General features: G+C 49.3%; 9 protein-coding genes across 10 annotated transcripts; 7 read left to right on the forward strand and 2 right to left on the reverse strand.

Annotated features, from left to right (window-relative positions):
- Window positions 1-45: 45 nt before the first annotated feature.
- FOXG_02128 (cysteine synthase) lies at window positions 46-1,217 on the forward strand (the record flags this gene model as incomplete). The annotated part of the gene is made up of 2 exons (XM_018379427.1): window positions 46-163; window positions 220-1,217. 2 exons carry the CDS (start codon window positions 46-48, stop codon window positions 1,215-1,217), a joined length of 1,116 nt encoding a protein of 371 aa, XP_018235471.1.
- FOXG_02129 (uncharacterized protein) lies at window positions 1,101-2,708 on the reverse strand. The gene is made up of 2 exons (XM_018379428.1): window positions 2,513-2,708; window positions 1,101-2,452 (listed from the first exon to the last, which is right to left on the reverse strand). Exons 1-2 carry the CDS (start codon window positions 2,619-2,621, stop codon window positions 1,341-1,343), a joined length of 1,221 nt encoding a protein of 406 aa, XP_018235472.1. The 5' UTR covers window positions 2,622-2,708; the 3' UTR covers window positions 1,101-1,340.
- A 103-nt stretch (window positions 2,709-2,811) lies between these two features.
- FOXG_02130 (uncharacterized protein) lies at window positions 2,812-3,845 on the forward strand. Its single transcript, XM_018379429.1, has 2 exons — window positions 2,812-3,008; window positions 3,067-3,845. Exons 1-2 carry the CDS (start codon window positions 2,858-2,860, stop codon window positions 3,603-3,605), a joined length of 690 nt encoding a protein of 229 aa, XP_018235473.1. The 5' UTR covers window positions 2,812-2,857; the 3' UTR covers window positions 3,606-3,845.
- Window positions 3,846-5,086: 1,241 nt separating this feature from the next.
- FOXG_02131 (uncharacterized protein) lies at window positions 5,087-8,382 on the forward strand (the record flags this gene model as incomplete). Its single annotated transcript, XM_018379430.1, has 4 exons — window positions 5,087-5,853; window positions 5,906-5,972; window positions 6,028-7,007; window positions 7,069-8,382. The coding sequence occupies 4 exons, from the start codon at window positions 5,087-5,089 to the stop codon at window positions 7,928-7,930; spliced, it is 2,676 nt and encodes an 891-aa protein (XP_018235474.1). The 3' UTR covers window positions 7,931-8,382.
- Window positions 8,383-8,575: 193 nt separating this feature from the next.
- FOXG_02132 (D-lactate dehydrogenase (cytochrome)) lies at window positions 8,576-11,396 on the forward strand. Its single transcript, XM_018379431.1, has 2 exons — window positions 8,576-10,721; window positions 10,860-11,396. Exons 1-2 carry the CDS (start codon window positions 9,078-9,080, stop codon window positions 10,890-10,892), a joined length of 1,677 nt encoding a protein of 558 aa, XP_018235475.1. The 5' UTR covers window positions 8,576-9,077; the 3' UTR covers window positions 10,893-11,396.
- An 847-nt stretch (window positions 11,397-12,243) lies between these two features.
- On the forward strand, window positions 12,244-14,083 carry FOXG_02133 (uncharacterized protein; the record flags this gene model as incomplete). The annotated part of the gene is made up of 4 exons (XM_018379432.1): window positions 12,244-12,303; window positions 12,360-12,851; window positions 12,902-13,021; window positions 13,075-14,083. 4 exons carry the CDS (start codon window positions 12,244-12,246, stop codon window positions 13,843-13,845), a joined length of 1,443 nt encoding a protein of 480 aa, XP_018235476.1. The 3' UTR covers window positions 13,846-14,083.
- A 210-nt stretch (window positions 14,084-14,293) lies between these two features.
- On the forward strand, window positions 14,294-16,029 carry FOXG_02134 (proteasome component PRE6). 2 transcript variants are annotated; one of them, XM_018379433.1, is made up of 5 exons: window positions 14,302-14,474; window positions 14,534-14,540; window positions 14,589-14,641; window positions 14,698-15,085; window positions 15,145-16,029. In XM_018379433.1, exons 1-5 carry the CDS (start codon window positions 14,444-14,446, stop codon window positions 15,473-15,475), a joined length of 810 nt encoding a protein of 269 aa, XP_018235477.1. In that variant the 5' UTR covers window positions 14,302-14,443; the 3' UTR covers window positions 15,476-16,029. The 2 variants fall into 2 exon arrangements, with proteins under 2 accessions (XP_018235478.1, XP_018235477.1); XM_018379434.1 differs by having other exon boundaries at window positions 14,294-14,474; window positions 14,589-15,085.
- Window positions 15,114-16,360, reverse strand: FOXG_02135 (uncharacterized protein). Its single transcript, XM_018379435.1, has 3 exons — window positions 16,156-16,360; window positions 16,061-16,104; window positions 15,114-15,979 (listed from the first exon to the last, which is right to left on the reverse strand). Exons 1-3 carry the CDS (start codon window positions 16,158-16,160, stop codon window positions 15,660-15,662), a joined length of 369 nt encoding a protein of 122 aa, XP_018235479.1. The 5' UTR covers window positions 16,161-16,360; the 3' UTR covers window positions 15,114-15,659.
- A 72-nt stretch (window positions 16,361-16,432) lies between these two features.
- Window positions 16,433-19,366, forward strand: FOXG_02136 (DNA excision repair protein ERCC-3). The gene has a single exon (XM_018379436.1). The coding sequence runs from the start codon at window positions 16,557-16,559 to the stop codon at window positions 19,032-19,034; it is 2,478 nt and encodes an 825-aa protein (XP_018235480.1). The 5' UTR covers window positions 16,433-16,556; the 3' UTR covers window positions 19,035-19,366.
- Window positions 19,367-20,687: the final 1,321 nt, after the last annotated feature.

Consider the following 20,687-nt stretch of genomic DNA (forward strand, 5'->3'; position numbering starts at 1 on the left):
TGTCAATTGGTTTGGTCAAGATCGCGACACTTCACACATTAAATCATGTTCCGTCCCAGCGTCAGGCGGCTTGCAGCTGCCGCGGCCAAAGCTGCGGCAGCTCCCAGCTCTCATACCCTCAATGTGTCTCGAGCTCAAGGTGTCTCGAGAGGTTTGACAGGAGGTGCGCCTATCATCAATGTAATCCCGGTCCTTGAAAGGGAATCTGACCTATAATAGCTATTGGAAATACCCCTCTCATCCGTCTGAACCACCTCTCCGAGGAGACTGGCTGTGAGATCCTCGGCAAGGCAGAGTTCATGAATCCTGGTGGTTCCGTCAAGGACCGCGCAGCGCTGTACGTTGTTAAGGACGCCGAGGAGCGCGGTCTCCTCAAACCTGGAGGCACTGTTGTCGAAGGGACCGCAGGAAACACCGGTATCGGCCTCGCTCACGTCTGTCGTTCGCGCGGCTATAAGCTCGTTATATACATGCCAAACACCCAGTCTCAGGGCAAGATCGATCTTTTGCGGCTCCTCGGCGCTGAGGTCTACCCGGTCCCTGCTGTCGCGTTCGATAATCCCGAGAACTACAACCATCAGGCCCGTCGACACGCTGAGCGACTCGACAACGCCGTTTGGACGAACCAATTCGACAACACAGCCAATCGCCGTGCGCATATCGAGACGACGGGCCCTGAGATCTGGGCGCAGACAGATGGAAAGATTGACGCTTTCACATGCGCCACTGGAACTGCTGGTACCCTAGCCGGCATTACAAGGTATCTGAAGGACGTCTCTGATGGCCGGGTCAAGAGTTTCCTTGCCGACCCTCCAGGCAGTGTGCTTCATTCTTATGTATCCTCTGGCGGCAAGCTTACCGAGCGCACGGGTTCCAGTATCACCGAGGGTATTGGACAAGGTCGCATCACCGACAATCTCCAGCCTGATATTGGCCTGGTAGACGGTTCGCTGCACATCTCAGACGAGAAGAGCATTGAAATGGTCTACCGATGCTTAGATGAGGAGGGGTTGTACCTCGGTGCCAGCTCCTCTCTCAACGTTGTAGCTGCCAAGGAGGTTGCTGAGAAGCTGGGCAAAGGTCATACTGTCGTCACTGTCCTCTGCGACGGTGCTTACAGATACGCTGATCGACTGTTCTCGCGCAAGTGGTTGACAGACAAGAAGCTTCTGGGAGCTATTCCCAAGCACCTGGAGAAGTACATCGTTTTGCCTTAGAGGCATCCCATATAAAAAGAATCTCGTTGATACATATATAGTACATGATAATTCCCCCGCTATCCGTGACAGATCGTCCTCATGTAGACTCCGGGTCTTCTCAAAGTGCATGAATATTTTCGACTAGTTATCCTCTACGTCGTTCCTAGGGCGGGGCGCAGCAGGCAAATGTTGTTTCCAGCTGGGCTGTCGGCCTGTGACTCTCTCATACGCCATGTCCCAGCCAAAAGAGTTCTTATCGGGACTCATCATAACAAAATCTTCGATGTGTTTTTCCATAAGATCGTGGATAGGCTGCAGGTCTTTGGCATCTTCACCGATGATCTCCTGTGCTAGTTCTATCGCCCTTATGTTCTCGGTAAGAGTCAAAATGTAGTTGAAAGGAGAAACGTGTTGCCTTTCGGGTACGTAGTTATCGCTGTTGGGCTTGACTCGGCTGTTGATAGGATTCAGGTAGGGTGAGCTTGTTAAGTCATCGGATTCTCGTTCAGCCCATGCGCTGGTGATAAACTCAACATTGTCTCGAAGCTCTCGGATCAAATCATCCACTGGAGCTCCGGCTGCCTGCTGCTCCTTGACTGCAGATGCTTGGGAGAAGAGAATCATACCCCGGATAACGGGGTTCATATGAGGCTGACGGCGAGGGGGTGTGTTCTTAGCAAGGTGCTCAGGGCGCTGAATGATATCCCAGACCATTTTATTCCACTTCAGAGCTTGTTGCGTCTCGCTCTCCTCTCCTTTCGGGGATATGATCTTGCGGTTAATAGATGCCAACAGCAGGATGACAGTGCAGTCGCGCTGTAGACTTAGTCCGGTCTTTTCAACTTGCTGGGCGCATTCAATGACGACATACGGCTGCCCATGATGGCCTGCACGTCGAGTCACGGCGTCGGCATGCCAGCGTTTGAGTTTAATTCCAGCTTTCTTATAGCCAGCAAGCAGCGTGCTTATGTTATCCCATTCCTCCTTGGTTTTCATGAGCTTTGTTGCCTCTGCAAAAGCCTTCATCGAGTTTGGGACATCGTGGAATCGATCAATGGTCTTGAAAGTGTGCTCGAGCCCATCGACTTCGATGGTGACGGGATTTCGCTGGATGTAGTCGCTCTTGTCAGGGTTGAAGACAAGCTTCCTCGCTTTCTCGGGTAGGTGGGCAGGGAGAATGATCTTCTCTTGAATTTCTGTGAGAATTTCATTCAACTGGGGATTTTTGGTCTCGGCGAACACCGCACTAAAACCTTGTCGATTGTCAACTTCCTGTATTATAAGTGTTGCACTTTTTTTTTTACTTCACTTACTGCGTGCAGGAGATATACTGAAGCGTCTGTACTGGATAGCAGGCAGTGCAAGCGATGCCCGTAGGTTGGCCACAGGCCTCAAGCCCGAAATTAAAGATCTGTTCAGCATTGTGCTGACTGTCTCACAGTGCTGTGATAACTTTTGAGGTTTCAAGGCTTGGGCAACTCCTAGGTAGCTAGTTTCATAGAAAGGTATTATGCATTCCATGGAAAAAGGTACCGGATGAACTGTCGGCCGAGCCAATCAGCAACGGGAATTGGAAGCATTGGGAGGAGCTCCAGAAATTCTAGCGCCTGCCTCAACAACCTCAATTACTTGTATAATTCACGACAAGTCAATTTACGATGAACGTCGCCAGCGTGGGACGGCCAGTTGGCTGTCTCAAGTCTGCTCTTAGACGGACAAGACTCCTGAGGACTTTCGAAAGGAGTGTTTCTTCAACAGCCGTTGAGCCTGTGCCCAAGCCGATACCGAACGCCTTCAGCGCTGAACAACGTATGTATCTTTACGATCTGCAATATTGTGAAAACAATATCGCTGACATTTAGACCAGGAGCGGATCTCACGAAGGTTAGCAAATTTCATATCTACCCTCGAGTCCCGAGTATTCGTACCACCCACCCCGATCCCATGCCCGCACTTCTGCAAAAGCAACTCGCGAAACTCGATCCGACTGGCGCACGCACACGACTGTTCTCAAGGGAGCACGCCGACAGCGCTAAGGTTGGCGACGTTCTGATGGTGACGACAAAGGGTGGAGAGCCCTTTGCCGGCGCTTTTCTACAAATCCGACGCCGAGGCCAGGATACAGCGATCCAACTGCGTGGACAGATGATGAAGGTTGGTGTGGAGATGTGGTTCAAGATCTACAGCCCGACTGTGACGGGTATCGATATTATCTGGCGACGGCCCAAGAGGGCACGACGAGCACGCCTCACGTACATGCGGAAGCCCAAGCACGACATGGGTAGTGTGGATCAAATGGTGTTTGCATGGAAGAAGGAGAGATATACTCTACGGTCACGAGCAAATCAGTCTGGAAAACCCTCTGGAAGACAGCATGCCAAGATTCTCGGACAGAAGAAGAAATAGACGAAAGTATGCACGGGATGTGGTTGTATGATATATTGTGTATAAGAACTTATTGAGACATCTATAAATCGTTTGCTCAAATCTGTTTCTATCATGCCAGTAATCTAAAGGAGGAAGTGATGGTCTTCATGATGTTGATGGGTGTATAATAGCATGAGAAACTGTAGCTACGACTTCCAGCGTCAGATCATTTGATTCGATTGTTTATAATTATAGACAGCCAGGTCGCCAACTACATGGCTCTTTGTACAGATTCCCAGCCATTATTGACCATATACTCAAGGCTGTTCATTTTGTCGTTCGTTAAAAGCAGCCTGTTGTTGACGATCTATCTGTTGTACAGGGTATATGTTTCATGGCAACCAAAATCGCAGCCAATCATTAATAGAAGCTGGGGGATTTCCGTCCTATGAAACGTCGTACTTCTCTATTATACGATATCTCATTTATTCGAGTGTCACGATATATGTTCATGCGAGCTTGTTTGAGTGTGGAAGATCGAAACAATCTTCGTCTGATGCTGATTACTTCTGTGAACCTTGTCGTGCTTACCATTTGTTTGAATCTCTACAGGCGCTAGGAGGCGTTCGAACACGATGAGCCCCGGAGAAGACGCGGAGTGGTATGGTCGATAGGACATGAGATTATTCAGAACTGTCCGAGTTCTTCAATTGATGCAAAGCACTAGATATTGTTACCAATTTCTGCTTCAAATTCGGCTGAAGCTGCAACTATCAACTCAACTATAATGTACTAAGCTGGGTCTATGGTTGCATAATACTAGGGTTTCACAGAAGGTTTCACAAGACGCTAGCTAATAAATGTTTACCTGGCCGTTTACTCTGTACACACATTGAAGCTTATTAGTTTGACCTACCTCCAATGATAGGCAGTTGAGACAGCCCAGCGCCATGCATCGGGATTTACAGCCGGTTGATCGACCCCAGCGTTTCGTTCCTCGCGCAGGGTCCACCCTGGTCAAAACTAATGAACTCTCTAAATTCCACGGCTTATGTATTGAGTATCTGAACCCCTCGCCCTCCAAGATAGAAGGAGTCGGCATCACTCAAAGGAATGCTAGTTGTTTCAAATGAACCAGCGAACAAAAAGGAGAAGACAAAAAATTATGTACCAGCTTAGTCCCAAGTCTATTTATACCACGCTGTGCATTGTCTCGAGGATGTATCCAGGGGAAATCCACGGTATGTTCTCATGCGAGGAGGTGTAGGATGCGCTTGGGATCAAACTGATAGAACCCAACGCCCAGGTATAAACCTAACGACCGCCTCACCATTTGGGTGTGCAACTTATTTATAGCTAATTACCTATCTTTGTAATTCCCGTGTGCGGCCATATAAAATTTCAGGTCGAAATTTCTTGCAGGGAACGGATATTCAACATCAATTCAAATCGATAAAACCCCGGTCTATCAACAGCCCATCAACTAGCCGCTCTTAGCAAGCGCTGAAAACCAGCTAAAAATGGACGCTACGAAGGATTCCGCCCAAGCCTTTCAGGGGATGCTTCCACTGCAACCCGGCAACGTGGAGGGCAACGAGAAGTTCCCCAATTTTTGTTTACACGCGGATGCCCAATCTAGCGACGACTGCGACTGCAACCAGCAGCAGCGCTACCAAGAGAACAAAGAAGACTACTACGTCTACCAGACAGATCTCAGCATCAACAACAATTCTAATCAGCATCATCAACATTTCCACAATTCTCCATCTGCTTCAATATCGGCATCATCTCGCTTATCGTACATCTCCACCGTCTCGGCCTCGGCTTCATCTTCATCCTCAAGGATATCTACCGCTTCATTCGAGTCACTTCCTATTACCCCAATTTCCGTATTCGAGGCCTCCCCACACTCTCCTCGCTCTTTGTCCAACAGGCTCTCCTCGCCCGTAACTGGATTCATCGCCCGTCGTCGAACATTCACACAGGATTCTTGTTCGCTCTCATACTCTCCACCATCTTCACCGACCCCGCGCACAAGGCGGGACAAGTCACAACTGCATGCGGCTCGAGTGCAACGGTCAGGCAGCAGAACTACAAATACAACATTTCTTCTAGGTCTTCAGATAGGGAAACAGTCAACCAATTCGCGAAGGTTCCCGCCCAGCGCATCTACTCCTGCAGACGCCCTTGCTGCTGTTGAGCCTCCACATGACCAGAAGTTGACGAGAATGGCTTTTGCAGAGCAGCAAAGATGGGTCACGGTCCAACAAAAGACCTTCACAAAATGGTATTTATGTTTTGAATTCCTGGCCTGCAGTATGCTCACATCCTTTTTCCAGGCTCAACACGAAGATCGAGGCTCGAAACCTTGAGGTTAAAGACCTCGTGAAAGATCTTAGCGATGGTGTAAGTTTACTTTCTGTATAATTTTCCCCTAACTGTCACTGACATCTATGCATAGGTCATGCTGATTCATCTCCTCGAATGTCTTTCACACGAATCGCTCGGCCGTTATGCCTCGAAACCCAAGCTTCGAGTACAAAAATTTGAGAATGCGAACCTGGCACTTGACTTCGTCAAGTCCAGGGGTATTCAAATGACCAACATCGGTGCTGAGGATGTGGTTGATGGTAACCAAAAGATTGTTCTTGGTCTCATCTGGACCTTGATTCTTCGATTTACCATCAGTGACATTAACGAGGAGGGCATGTCAGCAAAGGAGGGTCTCCTGCTGTGGTGTCAACGGAAGACGGCGTGTTACGACGAGGTCGAGGTGCGAGACTTTAGCGCCAGCTGGAACGATGGTTTGGCGTTCTGTGCTCTATTGGATATCCACCGACCCGACCTTATCGACTATGACGCCCTGGACAAGAAGGATCATCGAGGCAACATGCAACTAGCATTCGATATCGCACATAAGGAGATTGGCATCCCTAAGCTGCTTGATGTGGAAGATGTGTGCGACGTTGCCAAGCCCGATGAACGATCTCTGATGACTTATATTGCATATTGGTTCCATGCATTCTCGCAAATGGAAAAGGTCGAGAACGCTGGACGTCGCGTTGAAAAGTTTGTCAACAACATGCAAGGGGCATGGGAGATGCAAAGTGCCTACGAAAGGCGGATGCGGGCGCTCTTACAAGCCATTCAAGAGCAGATCGAGGTGTGGAAGCAGGCTACGTTTGAAGGAACATACGCCGATGCCAAAGCTCAATCAAACCAGTTCTTTGAGTACAAAAAGGGTAAAAAAAGACAATGGGTCGCCGAGAAGAGTGACCTGGCAACGTTGCTCGGAAACATCAAGACCAAATTGGGGACTTATCGCCTACGTCCATACGATCCACCAGCGGAGTTGAGCCTGGATGCTCTCGAGAGGAAGTGGGCAGAGTTAGCATCAAATGAGATGACACGTGCCCAGCTAATAAACGAGACAATCCGAGAGTAAGTCGACTATCCTCAATAGATGCCCCCCCTTCCTTTTCTTCGATTGACATTGTTATAGCATCAAAAACGCCCTCCGCAAATCTTTTGCTGACAAGGCAAATGATTTTGCAATGGCTCTCAATACCATGCAGTTGGCCATCTCTGGCCTTGATGGTGACGTGGAAGACCAACTGCACCATGTAAGGAAGCTGAGTGAGAGCCTTTCTCCCTTAGACCAATACTTGGACAAAATTTCAGAGCTGGATCAGAAGTGCCAAGAGGCCAATATTGAGGAGAACGACTTTACTACCTACACATACGACGAACTGTCATACGAGCTTGGTCTTGTTAAGACTTCGGTGCAGAAGAAACTTGCGTTTTTGGAGAACCAGATGGTAGCGCGAAGCATGACAAACCTGACCCCTATCCAGCTGGAAGAGTTCGAGAGTGTTTTCCGTCACTTCGATCGTGATGACACAAACTCTTTACAGGAACTTGAATTCAGTGCGGCGCTTGCGTCACTGGGGCTTGTGTTCTCAGAGGACGAAATGCACGACTACTTCCTCGAAACATCTGGTGGGCGCGACTATGTAACGTTTGAACAGTTTATCCGGTTCATGGTGGATGTGACAGAAGATCAGAACACGGCAGAACAAGTCTTCCAGTCGTTCCGCGAGGTGGCAGACGGAAAGCCATACGTGACAGAGATGGATTTACGACACAGCTTGGTGCCCGACGAAGTGATTGACCAACTTATCGAGATCATGCCGCCTCACAGTGGGCCAGATATGTCGGAGGACAGAGGAATGCCACAGTACGACTACATCTCCTTCATGGAGAAGCTGATCAACGATCAAAATAACCAGCAAGAGAACCCAGAAGCTACACAACAGAATAGGAGCGACGCTGAGCCACAAAGCCCTCACACAAACGGGGTCTAGGAGAAACAGGGTGAAGACCCATGGCTAGAGATGCACGCATCAGTTCAAATGGAACTGAGTATGAAACTTGGCATCACGAGTCCGAAAAGGAGGGAGGGGTAAAATATGGAGAGAAAACGCTGGCGAGATACAGTATACTTACATGTCCCTTCTTAATGATGCATCGCCTAGTGGCGTTTTACCTTGTGCTGGCGAAGACGGAGGGTGCATTTCACTTACGGTAAATAAATATCCCATTGACTTATACCAGAGCGGGGTTGACTATTTGGTGGGAGCGAATGGATGGCCGATCAGGATAACAACACATTAGGCGTCCAACCCAGCTTTCTTGGGGGCATCGCCGTAGGAATGTGTCTCTTTTTTATTTTCTCCTTTTTAGTTAATACCACCAAGAATCAAAGACTTGATAGACCGAAGATTCTGTTTATTTGTTCGATCTGCTGTACACTCACATCAAGTTGAAAGACCTAACAGTACTTTTGAGACGATCTGTGGGGGCGGAATGGTTTGAGGCTGGGACTTTGGTATCGTGTCATGTCATATCATGTGCGTGGACTTTACAAACTAGGTGCCTACCTAAGAATAACAACTACCTTACCTAAGTACCTATGAAGTGCCAACTTATTGGACTTGTCCGTCGAGAGTGGAGGGGAGGATTTTATTGGACGGAAGATTGTGCATGTTTGGAAGGGTGGGAGGAAGTATACGGCAAAAGTGTGGGTTCACCGACGTTGAGCTGGGTATTTTGATTCGGTGTAGAGTCAACTTCGCCGAATTACATTGACAAAGCGGAATAACTACTTAACATTTGCACATACAAACTTTTGAACCGTTGAGAAAACAAGGTTATAGGTATCAAATACGGCGATGCCGGATGGTGGCGGCAACTGCATCGGCGTCTTCTAGACGGGCGAAGACGATGTCGGACTTTATTCAGTTAGATATAGCCGGCCGGATTGTGTGAGAGGGATGAAAGGTGGGCTCCGCAGTTTCTTAGCCTTGCGCAATAGATAAAAAGTTACTGGGGCGATATGGACTACGGCTTCAGTTTCTCCTCCTCTCTTATATTTCTGCCTCTAGATAGACAATTGGGATCCCGGACTCAAGATCTGCACGGTCAATTCGATCCAGAGTCGAATTTCCCAGCATGTCGTGTCGTTCACAGCTCTTCCGTGCCTTGAGAGCACCCGCCTCCTGCTCCGGTAGCCGGAGGACTGTTTCTCTAAGGACCAACATCCTCGAGAGAAGCCTTGCCCACTCAAGAACGCCCGCCCGATGCATCGCGACTACAGCCCCGAGGCTCATCTCCCAAACTCGGGCACAGCAAAGCAAGCTGACATCCGAGACGTACCCGCAACTCGAGCGCGACGCCCGGTTCGCCCAGGTGACCCCCGAGCACGTTGCGAGGTTCCGTGAGATCTTGGGTAACAACCCCTCGGCCATTATTGACGGAATCACGGGCGGCGGAGCGGGCGTCGACGCGGCCGACTTTGAAACGTACAATGAGGACTGGATGCACAAGTACAAGGGCCAGTCGAAGTTGGTGCTGCGTCCAGGCACCACCGACGAAGTTAGCGGCATCCTCAAGTACTGCAATGAACAGCGTTTGGCTGTTGTACCCCAGGGAGGAAACACGGGCCTTGTGGGAGGCTCCATTCCCGTTTTCGACGAGATCGTCATTAGTATGGCTCGCATGAACGAGATTCGTTCATTCGACGAAGTCAGTGGTTCACTTGTTATTGACGCCGGCTGTGTGCTCGAGACTGTCGACTCATACCTTGCCCAAAAGGGTTATATCTTTCCTCTCGACCTCGGCGCCAAGGGCTCGTGCCACGTCGGTGGAAACGTCGCCACAAATGCTGGCGGTCTGCGATTGCTCCGTTATGGGAGCTTGCATGGCACCGTCCTCGGTGTTGAGGCTGTTCTGCCTAATGGTACCGTCATCAATGACCTGTGTACCCTGCGAAAGAACAACACCGGCTACGATGTGAAGCAGCTCTTCATTGGTGCAGAGGGAACTTTGGGAATTATTACAAAGATCGCTATTCAATGTCCCCAGCGATCTCCCGCTGTTAACGTTGCTGTGTTTGGCATAGAGTCGTATGATAAAGCTCAGCTTGCCTTCCGTGAGGCTAAGAAGCAGCTATCAGAAATTCTATCTGCATTTGAGCTAATGGACGGCCGCAGCCAGAGAATCGTTTCAGAGGTCAAGGGCCAGGAGCATCCCCTCGAAGGAGAATACCCTTTCTACTGCCTGATTGAGACGAGTGGTTCCAACGGCGAGCATGACTACGCAAAGCTAGAGACCTTCCTTGAGGATGTCATGACCCGAGAAGTTATTGCCGACGGTGTCGTCGCCCAGGACGAGACGCAGCTTCGCAACCTGTGGGGCTGGCGTGAGGGCATCACCGAGTGCCTTGGTCACTGGGGCGGCACCTACAAGTACGATATCTCTATTCCCCTCGACGAGATGTATACCATTGTTGAAGATACCAAGGCTCGTCTGATTGATCTGGGTCTTCTGGGTGACACGTCTGACCACCCGGTTGTTGACGTACTTGGCTATGGCCATATGGGCGATTCCAATCTGCACCTCAACATTCCGGTGCGTCGTTACGATCCTGCAGTTGAGAAGGCCCTGGAGCCTTGGGTATACGAATGGATTCAGAAGCGTAGTGGTAGTATCAGTGCTGAGCATGGTTTGGGAATTGCGAAAAAGAAGTTTATCGGTTACAGCCGAGACGACACAACGATTGGTCTGATGAAGCAGATCAAGAATCTCTTTGATCCCGTGAGTTTGATCCCCTCGCCCCGTCCATCTTTCAAGCTTGGGTAAACCCCCAGCCATCGAACGCTGCGTTGTGGAACCCTATTTTCACCTCAACCCTCTGTTACAATTCCCCGGCATTAGGGCTGACATCTGACCCAGAATGGCATCATGAACCCCTACAAGTATATTTGATACCCCGGTCTCTTGGGCTCGTACCCGAGTGACAGCATATGTGACCCCCCTTCCCTTCATTGGGGTATGCTGCAGCGTCATTCGTACTGCTCAGTAATTCTAGCTGTGGCTGGGCCAAACGACCTCGATAGCCCCGCTGACCTAAGCGAGCGCGAATGAGCAAAAACTTGAATAATGAGGCCCAAAGCGTTGTATAAGCAAAAGTGCTGTGCACATTGCGGTTATGGCTGTTTTGTGTATAGCCATCTGAAAAAACAGCCATGACCGTCAAGAACCCAACTACGTATGCATACATACACAGACATGCTTAGATAAGGTCGATAGCCGATTTGGATAGCGTTGGTGGTAGTCAATCAATCCACAGGGCGGAACTATCTCCGTCATCTTGCGAAACGTGCAGGTCACTGCTTATTTTCAGCCATCACATTATCAGGTAAATTAATGCCTAATTATTCGCAAGACGCAAGTCAACACGACTGGGAGTCAGAAACATGACTCGGCCGGTTAATGTTGACACTTCGTAATGAGTTGGTTGTGTCTCATTGCATCTCAAAGGCCTCCTGCCTGTGCCCATGCCCATGCCCATGCCCATGCCCATGCCCACGTCCTCGTCATTTGGAATCTGTCAAACAGGAGTAACGGAGCTGCCCTCCACTCCGTGTTGTTTATCAAATAGCCAGCTTCAGCTCTTAAACTTGATAGCCAACGAGGAGCCAATGCCGCCCTTCCTCACACACCTCCCTGTCAGCCTTATGGGGCGGACGCTGCAGCTTCTCCACAAGAAGCCGATGCGCTAGGCCAAAAGTTCCCTGTAAGTGAAGACTTGCTCGTTCGCATATTCCTATCCCAGTCCAAAGTCCCTGTCGTGGGTCCCTTACCGTTGACGTCGCCGGTCCCAATCGATTCCAATTGGATTGTTTCGCCATACCTAGCATGTGCCGAGCCATGGCCCTTGAGAGCTTTACACCCGGTGGATGTTGTGAGCGGCCGTCGCCAACTAGGTCAGGTCGAACGAGAGCTCTTGACACTCCTTATTCGTCGTACATGGTGGCCCTCATTACCGCGATGAAACTTCACCAGGTGATTACCTTGAAAGGAGCCATCTTTACATCTCCGCGTCGAGGTGGCTCTAATGACTGTGTGCAAGATGGACTTCCGTGACGTGTGGGGTGATAGACAGTTGACAGGATGCCTCATTGCAACAGATGCCGGTGACAGTTTAGGTGCAGCATCGCAGACGGAGTAGCCGAAATCCTGGCCATCCCATAGTTCTTTCGTTATAATAGAAGCTGCCCCGAACACAACTTGTCAAGATGACATCCTGCAACTCATCCTCCTTATCAAGATAAATATGGTTGGCGTCCCTGGGAAATACAAAGGCTGCGAAACTTGCCGGCGTAGAAGAGTCAAGGTAAGTCTCTATCATCTCATCGTAACTCTGCCATCCAAGCTCACATTCTCGAACAGTGCAGCAATGAGAGGCCCTACTGCCAGAAGTGTATATCGAGTGGAAGGCAATGTGAAGGTTATGAACGCGAACGAGTCTTCATCACCGGGACGCCGCAGAACAAAGGCAGAGTAGCCTCGCATCCGAAGAAAAGCTCATCCTCCAAGAAGGACAGCACGCCTTCGTACGAGGAACCTCCCAGAACGCTCGATATCACGCCAGTCCATCCTCTCACCTCAGCCTGGGACGATCACACACTTGTGTCAAGCCAAGGAGTGGAGTATTCGGTTCTCGTCTCAGCTTTGCACACCAGGCTTCCATACACTCTTCCAGATCATTCAGCTGATGACTCCATACCCTTTCGCATTACGTTCCCGCCATATACACCGACAGACTTACAGTCATTACTGGGCGAAGGAGACTTTGGTGTAAGAGCACAATGCTTAGCACGTTTACCGAGCGTATATGAGCAAGATGACTCGGCACAAAGTTACTGCATCTTCTTCTTCGAGGTTTGTGCAATGCCTCTACTGATTCCAAATGACTGCTGACACTTAGCTAGCATGAAACAACATTTGCGTTTGGCGAATCAGGGTCTCAACAGATGAGACGAATGGGGCCGGCCTATTTTAGTCACTTTCCCAATCATCATTTCTTTGTGCGGGTGTATCGACCTCTAGCTGTAAGTAGCGTTCAACGGTTCATGGTTGTTTCGTTCTGCTGAGTGCAAGATAGACCGGCTTCGCTCTCCTGAGGCGACAAGATACGTTTTTATCCTCTCCAGATTGGAAGACTGTCCCCTGGCAGAGACATCCGAAGTCTCTCCTGGACCATCTCCTAGACCTTGTTCTTCTGCTGCCAGCCATCTTTTCTCAAGTTGATCAGATTGTTCCGTCAGAACCAACCCTCCATCGACGGCACAGCGCTCAGCAGCTTCTCCGGGATTGCCTTTCCCTCGAGAGACATCTTGATGCTTGGTTTCAAATGGCCAACCGTCCCAGTTTTGAACATCCAGTGGCCTACTGGACTGAGGAGCTTATCAGTCCAGGAGGTCTTATTCCTTTCACAAATTCGTACGCTTTCAGGGACGCAAACACCGGACTTGCCTTCCTATATTACTGGATGACACAAATCCTCTTTCACCAATGCATTGAAAGCCTGCACCGAGCCATCTACCAGCCAGTCATCGACGCTTACCCAAATATGTGGCCTGACTTGCCATTCGACTTGCAGATCGATCTCAATCGATATCAGCATGGGCGCATGTTTGCAGCAGATATCTGCCGTGGACTCGATTCAGTCTTGCATGACACTGTTCAACCTGATATGCTGATTATGCCGATGGCCGTGGCGATGGATTTGTACAGAGATATTAATTCGGTTTCGCAGGATGGCCTCATGGAGATCATGTGGATCGACAACTTTCGATCGCGGCTCATTGAGAAAGGCCAACATGTTGCCGGTGTTTTACAGAGTCAAACATGGTCCGAAGTAGCGACTTTCTAACCTCGGGGACAATTGACATGTCCCTTATTCAGGAACAATAGTCATGCGTTTACCTTGTACCCCTTCTCCTATTTTCTTTGCCTCACGAGAAATGACAATTCCATTCTTTTCATTCGTCAACAACCAGCTTCGTACACAGTTGAAGTAGGGAGTCGAGAGACATATATAGACTGCGAGACTGCAAAACTGAATTAATGGGGCTATGATAGTTAATTTCAGTATACAAGCACTAAGCGGAGTATATGAAACCAAGATGCGATCAATTGTTTCCAGGGGCCGATGGTTGTTTGCACGGATTTGAAGTCTATATAAGCACGTAGAAGAGAGCCAGCAGGAAGGAGAGGTCCGTGCCCATTATGCGGAACACGCAACGGTGTTTTTCCGGCCCGTTGCCCGCTAACTGGGGAGCTACAGCTCTCAGCCTTCCGTAGGTACCAGGCAGGCTGCCGTTCTGACGAAGCTGAGCACCCCAATACATCAACGTCAACACTCCTTGAGCCTCGCAACAACTCCACGATTCGCCTTCATACACCAAAAAAGCACACTGTATACTCCCGAACACAGCGATTTCGCAACAACTCTTCTTTAATTCTGCACCATGGCATCCGGCTACGACAGAGCTCTGTCGGGTGAGTTCACACAACGGGCCTGTGTTCAATGATATATCCATCGCTAACAATAAGTGTAGTATTCAGGTCAGTACCATAACAACACTCACGACAAGCTTCCTAACATCTGAAAAGTCCCGACGGCCACGTTTTCCAGGTCGAATATGCCGGCGAAGCTGTCAAGCGAGGTAGATATCAGGTTTTTGGTTAACAGCTTTGTTACGGTGGCTTATACCTTCAATAGGAACTTGTGCTGTCGGTGTCAAGGGTGCCGATGTTGTTGTGCTAGGATGTGAGAAGCGCTCCGCCATGAAGTTGCAAGATACTCGCATCACCCCTTCCAAAATCCAGCTCCTCGATCACCACGTCGCCCTCGCCTTCGCTGGCCTAAATGCGGATGCTCGTATCCTCGTCGACAAGGCTCGATTAGAGGCACAGTCCCATCGTTTGTCAGTCGAAGACCCTGTTACTATCGACTACATTACCAAATATGTCGCTGGCGTCCAGCAACGGTACACACAGGCTGGTGGTGTCCGACCATTTGGCATTAGCACTCTGATTGTTGGCTTCGATAACGGCAGCGATGTCCCTCGGCTGTACCAGACTGAGCCCTCCGGCATCTACTCTGCCTGGTGCGTTATTCAAAATGATAAAAATATTTGGCGAATTTTCGAAACTAATGATCTAACAGGAAGGCAAACGCTATCGGTCGTTCAAGCAAGACTGTTCGCGAGTTCCTCGAGCGAAACTACAAGGAGGACATGGACCGAGAGGCTACCATCCGGCTTGCCATCAAGTCGCTGCTCGAGGTTGTTCAAACCGGAGCCAAGAACATCGAGATTTCTCTCATGGCACCTGGCGCCACCATCGAAACACTACCTACGTCCGAGATTGAAGGCTACGTCAAGGAAATTGAGCAGGAGAAGCAGGAAGAAGCTGCCAAGAAGAAGACGGGACGGACCCCCGGAACCGGCAGTGCTGCCATCCTAACCCGATCTCAGGATGACTCCGCTGCGGAATAGAGAGGCGTATGGGAAGAGTTTACATAGACAAGAGCACGAGTCTCTAAAGTCGGGACCCAGTGCCATTGTATTAACACAACTAATGACGCACGCATTCTCTCAGAACGTATCCCCGTGGAAGTGACAAATCGCTATGTATCCTGAACGCCGTGACTTTCCTCTTTTTATCTGATCTTGTTCTGGATTATCCCAGCTTATCGGCTTCCTCTGTCGGGTCAAAGATGGACCTGAGTCCCTTTGTCTTTTGCCTGTCGTCCTTGAGCATCTTATTGTCCATTCGTACGTCGTCGCTCTCAATTGAAAGAGCTGCCTGAGGGGTCTTTGCGTCGATAACAAAGTGGTTGTCGCAATGAGGGCAAAACTCGTCGGCCTCCTCGAACTCCTTCACATCCTTTCTGAAGCACTTTCTGCACTTCTTGCACGCAAAAATCATCTCGAAGCTTTCCTTAAGAGGGTGTGACTCCTGTTCGCTGTGGCATTCGACACAGTCGAACCATTTTCGACCTGTAGTTAAAGTTAGTTAGTAAGGTGAGCAGGAAACAACTTGAAGTCGCCAAGACTGGCTTCAATAAACTTTCGACGTACAACAAGGCGACCGAACGGAAACTTGGGCGTTGAGAATGTGTTTGCTAGACGTTGATTAGTCGCAGGATAATGAATGGAATCGTGGCATACCATACCACATGGTAGCAAATAATAAACAATCTCCGTGGTTTGCAATATGGTTTGCGCCGTTGGAAGGAGTGTTCACAACTGAATTGTGGTGTCTGAGAATAGTTACAGGTTGAGTTCAGATGAATGTCGGTAGAGTTTTGGTGGGGTGTATTAATCAGGCTTTCGGATGCACTTTACGGCCCCTGATCACAAGCCACAGGCGCTAGAAGATTACCTACTAGAGCAGGCAGGCACTTCAGCAGATGGACAGTGACCCACTTAAGTACATTGGTTAGTCATCATCATTCAGTGACGCTCTTAGCAGCGCTTGTTCACATCCCATATGTCCTTCACGTTCTCCTTTCCTTCATCAGCATTTATACGACCACCGCCAACCACGCCCTGATTGTCCGGAAACTCGATAAATATGCCGCCTAAGAGGAAAGCAGGTGCTGCCGTCCAGGGCGGGGCAAAAGTGGGAAGGTCTTCGCGCATGTCAACACCTGGAGCTGCAACGCCACGAACGATCGATAGCAATGAGGACATGCCGGATGAGGAGGAGGGGCCCGTCGACGAGGCCTTGGAACGTGATTTGAACAAGAATATAGACATCTTTTCCTTGGATCGCTATCAGAAGAGACATGCGATTCGGGATCCCCTACCACACATCTTTGGCGACCGTGATTTCTCATACCTGGTCTTGAAGAAAGATCATCAGAACCGACCTCTCTGGATAGACCCTCAGAAAGGCCGCATCATTCTAGAGAGTTTTAATCCACTCGCGGAGCAGGCTCAGGATTTCCTCATCACTATTTCTGAACCCTTGTCTCGACCGACTTTCATGCACGAATACGCTCTTACAACACACAGCCTGTACGCTGCCGTCTCTGTTGGGTTGTCGCCAGAGGACATCATCAATACACTAGATCGATTTCTTAAGACACCTCTGCCAGATGAGATTCGAAATTTCATTACAAGTTGTACTCAGAGTTACGGCAAGGTGAAGCTGGTTCTCAAGAATACAAAGTACTACGTCGAAAGTCCTGATCCAAACATGCTCCAGACTCTCCTCAAGAACCCCAAAATTGGTCCCCTACGCGTCCAAGGAACGGAAGAGATCACAACATCAGTGGCGCCTAAGATTGGCGGCCTTGTCATTCCCGGAACACAGAATGCCGCCGGAGTAAAGCAGGCCAATGGTCTCAGCCAAGCAGGCGAACAAGGCAAAGATGGACAACCCGTCCAGGAGGGCGAAGTCTATGCCACGCTCAACGAAGAGGACGACGAGGACCAGGAAGTGACGCATTCTTTTGAAATTGCAGACAAGGATGTCGAAACGGTACAGAAAGAATGCCTGAATCTAGGATACCCAGTTCTAGAGGAGTATGACTTTCGGAGAGATGAAGCCAACGCAAATTTGGATATCGATCTGAAGCCTGGTACTCAGATTCGGCCTTATCAGGAAAAAAGCTTGAGTAAGATGTTTGGCAACGGCCGAGCCAAGAGTGGACTAATCGTCCTGCCCTGTGGTGCTGGAAAGACGCTTGTGGGTATCACAGCAGCCTGTACTATCAAGAAAGGTGTCATTGTCCTATGCACGAGTTCAATGTCCGTCGTACAATGGAGGAATGAGTTTTTGAAGTGGTCCAACATCAATCCCGATGACATTGTTGCCTTCACATCCGATTCCAAGAACAATGTCTTCACTGGGAGCACTGGTATCATCGTCACAACCTATGCAATGGTCACACAATCGCGGGCCCGATCTTACGATGCAGAGAAGATGATGAAGTTCTTGACAGGCCGAGAATGGGGCCTGATGCTGCTGGACGAGGTGCATGTTGTGCCCGCCAACATCTTCCGAAAAGTCACGTCTTCGATCAAGACTCATTCGAAGCTTGGTCTCACAGCAACACTCCTCAGAGAAGACGACAAGATTTCTGATTTGAATTTTCTTATTGGACCAAAGCTATTTGAAGCCAATTGGATGGAGCTTTCAAAGCAAGGACACATTGCTAGAGTTCAGTGTGCAGAAGTATGGTGCCCAATGCCTACAGAGTTCTACGACCAGTACCTCAAAGCACCAAGCCGGAAGAAGGGCTTGCTTTATATCATGAACCCTCGGAAGTTTCAGGCTTGTCAGTATCTCATTAATTACCACGAATCAAGAGGAGACAAGATTATAGTATTTTCGGATAACGTGTATGCGCTCAAAGCATATGCGCTGAAGCTTCAAAAAGCGTTCATCTACGGCGGCACTGGTCAAGCAGAACGTCTGCAAGTGTTGGAGAACTTTCAGCACAACCCGAATGTCAACACGCTCTTTTTATCAAAGATTGGAGACACGTCCCTCGATTTGCCCGAGGCTACCTGCCTCATCCAAATTTCATCGCACTACGGTTCACGTCGCCAGGAAGCGCAGCGTTTAGGACGAATTCTTCGGGCCAAGAGACGTAATGACGAGGGCTTCAATGCCTTTTTCTACTCTCTGGTGTCAAAAGACACGCAAGAAATGTATTTTTCTTCCAAACGTCAAGCTTTCCTTGTCGATCAGGGATATGCTTTCAAGGTCATTACACAATTAGCAAACATCGAGAAGACACCCGGACTAGCATTCGCAGATGTGTCGGAGCGGCGTGAACTGTTGCAGAAGGTTCTTGTGGAGAATGAGAGCATGGAGGAGGATGACCCAAACGACGACATGTTCCATCAGGGTACTATGGGGCGCAAGAAAAAGAAGGGAGCTCGACGAACAGCGGGAACTCTCGGCGAGCTCAGTGGTGGCCAGGACATGGCGTATATCGAGCAGAATAAGAAGTTATCGGCAAAGCGGAAGAAGGGGGACAGCAATGCCTTCTTCAAGAAGATTGGACGCGAGAATGCCAGGCGAGCAGCAGCACAGTAATCGAAAGAGAGTTGGAATCGGCACAATGGAGGTGGAGGTACATTGGATGAGCCAAAGAATGATAAGCCAGGGGATCGGAATCACGGGTAAAAACAAGATGTCGTATGTATAAGAATATGCAGCCGCGGAACGCATAATAATGCTTTTGGGGCGCAAGGACGGGGAAGATTCGGCGTTCAGGAAAAAACACAACACGGCCATAGCCGATCACATTGCACACACTAGGTATTCAATTAGATTTCTGACAGTAGGCAAGGGATGACTCATTGGAGTGAATTGACTGACTACACGTAGATTCAGACTATGGCAGTGCATGAGGTGAAAGATCCAGGTGACATGGGAATGTATGGCAAGATAAGAAGACTGGCCAACAGGCAGAATCCAGCCTAATCAGATCTCGTAAACGGATTAGGCATCACAGGGTGACATGCATCACACCACATATCAATGTGTGACACGGCTTCCAAATATGATGCCATGTGAAGGATGGTTTACGAAAGGTAGTGAGCCAAAGGCCACATACGATCTCACCAACGACCATTATCCACAGATACCTGCAGTAGCAAGTATTTTTTAGAGTCAGAGCTACGAGGTCCCAGGTAGGGGGGTTCTTTAAACTAGTGCCGCCTTAGTTTCCGGGGAGAAAAGCTTGGCAGTACTAGGGGTTGGATATCTGTTCCTGGTTGCAACCTCACACGAAGAATTGGTGATTCTTATTCTGACTGCACTCTGTCATGTATTTTGGTGTTGGGATGTTTCCCAATTAGTACCGTCCTGATTTGACGGTGTAAAGTGGGTGTGGCATGGTGCAGTCTAGATTTACAACTTGCTCATATCTCATTTGCATGACCTGCTTGAAAAGAGGCTGCATGATAGGCATTGACCTGTTCGTACGTAGTGTCCATCCTCATGGAATTTAGGTTAAATTAAAGGTTTCATTCTTCCGGAAACCCCATTGATTGTTGCGCAGCACCCTCGTATACGCATGCAGAGGTCTTTGTCTCAGCCACGCGAGTGTTCAGTAGCTCGCGAACGGCGGTATCGGGCAGTGGTCTGTGGACATGCGATTAAAGAGCGGCGACATCACATTGTTGGAGGAGTTCATCCCAGGGAGGTGTCGCAAGGGCGGAGCAGTAGTTATGAGAGGATATGTATCGCATTGGAATATGGTGACAACAGCATAATTATGTGGTACTGAACAGATGGGAGACTTCCCATCTCCTCGGCTTTGGTGGTAACCAATGGATCACGATCGATAGCTCGTCACACCTTTTCGCCTAGTCTCATGAGAAACGGCCCTGATATTTGAGGCAGGGTCTGAGTGCCAGTCAAGGATAATAGCTCGATTGCAGTATGGGCAATGCCCCCTAACTACAGATAGGTGGCCTACCTATACTGGTTTTGACTGACTTTGTCCACAATCATCGAGTCCAAACCCCCTTCCACTTGTCCCTTTGTTTGGCTCGGGCAAAGCACGTGTCAGTGGTTTCACCATGTACATATGTAGAACCATCTCTCAGATCTCCGAATTTTCTTGGCTTCCATGGAATTGGAGATTGCTTTGGGGGGACGTGCCATTGGCCCGATAAAAGTGCAACACACAGACAGCAGACAAGGACAGGCTTTTATCACCCGCAGGCGAAGCTCACGCCC

The sequence above is a fragment of the Fusarium oxysporum genome, chromosome 5 (assembly GCF_000149955.1).
Source record: "Fusarium oxysporum f. sp. lycopersici 4287 chromosome 5, whole genome shotgun sequence".
In the NCBI taxonomy this organism is placed as follows: domain Eukaryota; kingdom Fungi; phylum Ascomycota; class Sordariomycetes; order Hypocreales; family Nectriaceae; genus Fusarium; species Fusarium oxysporum.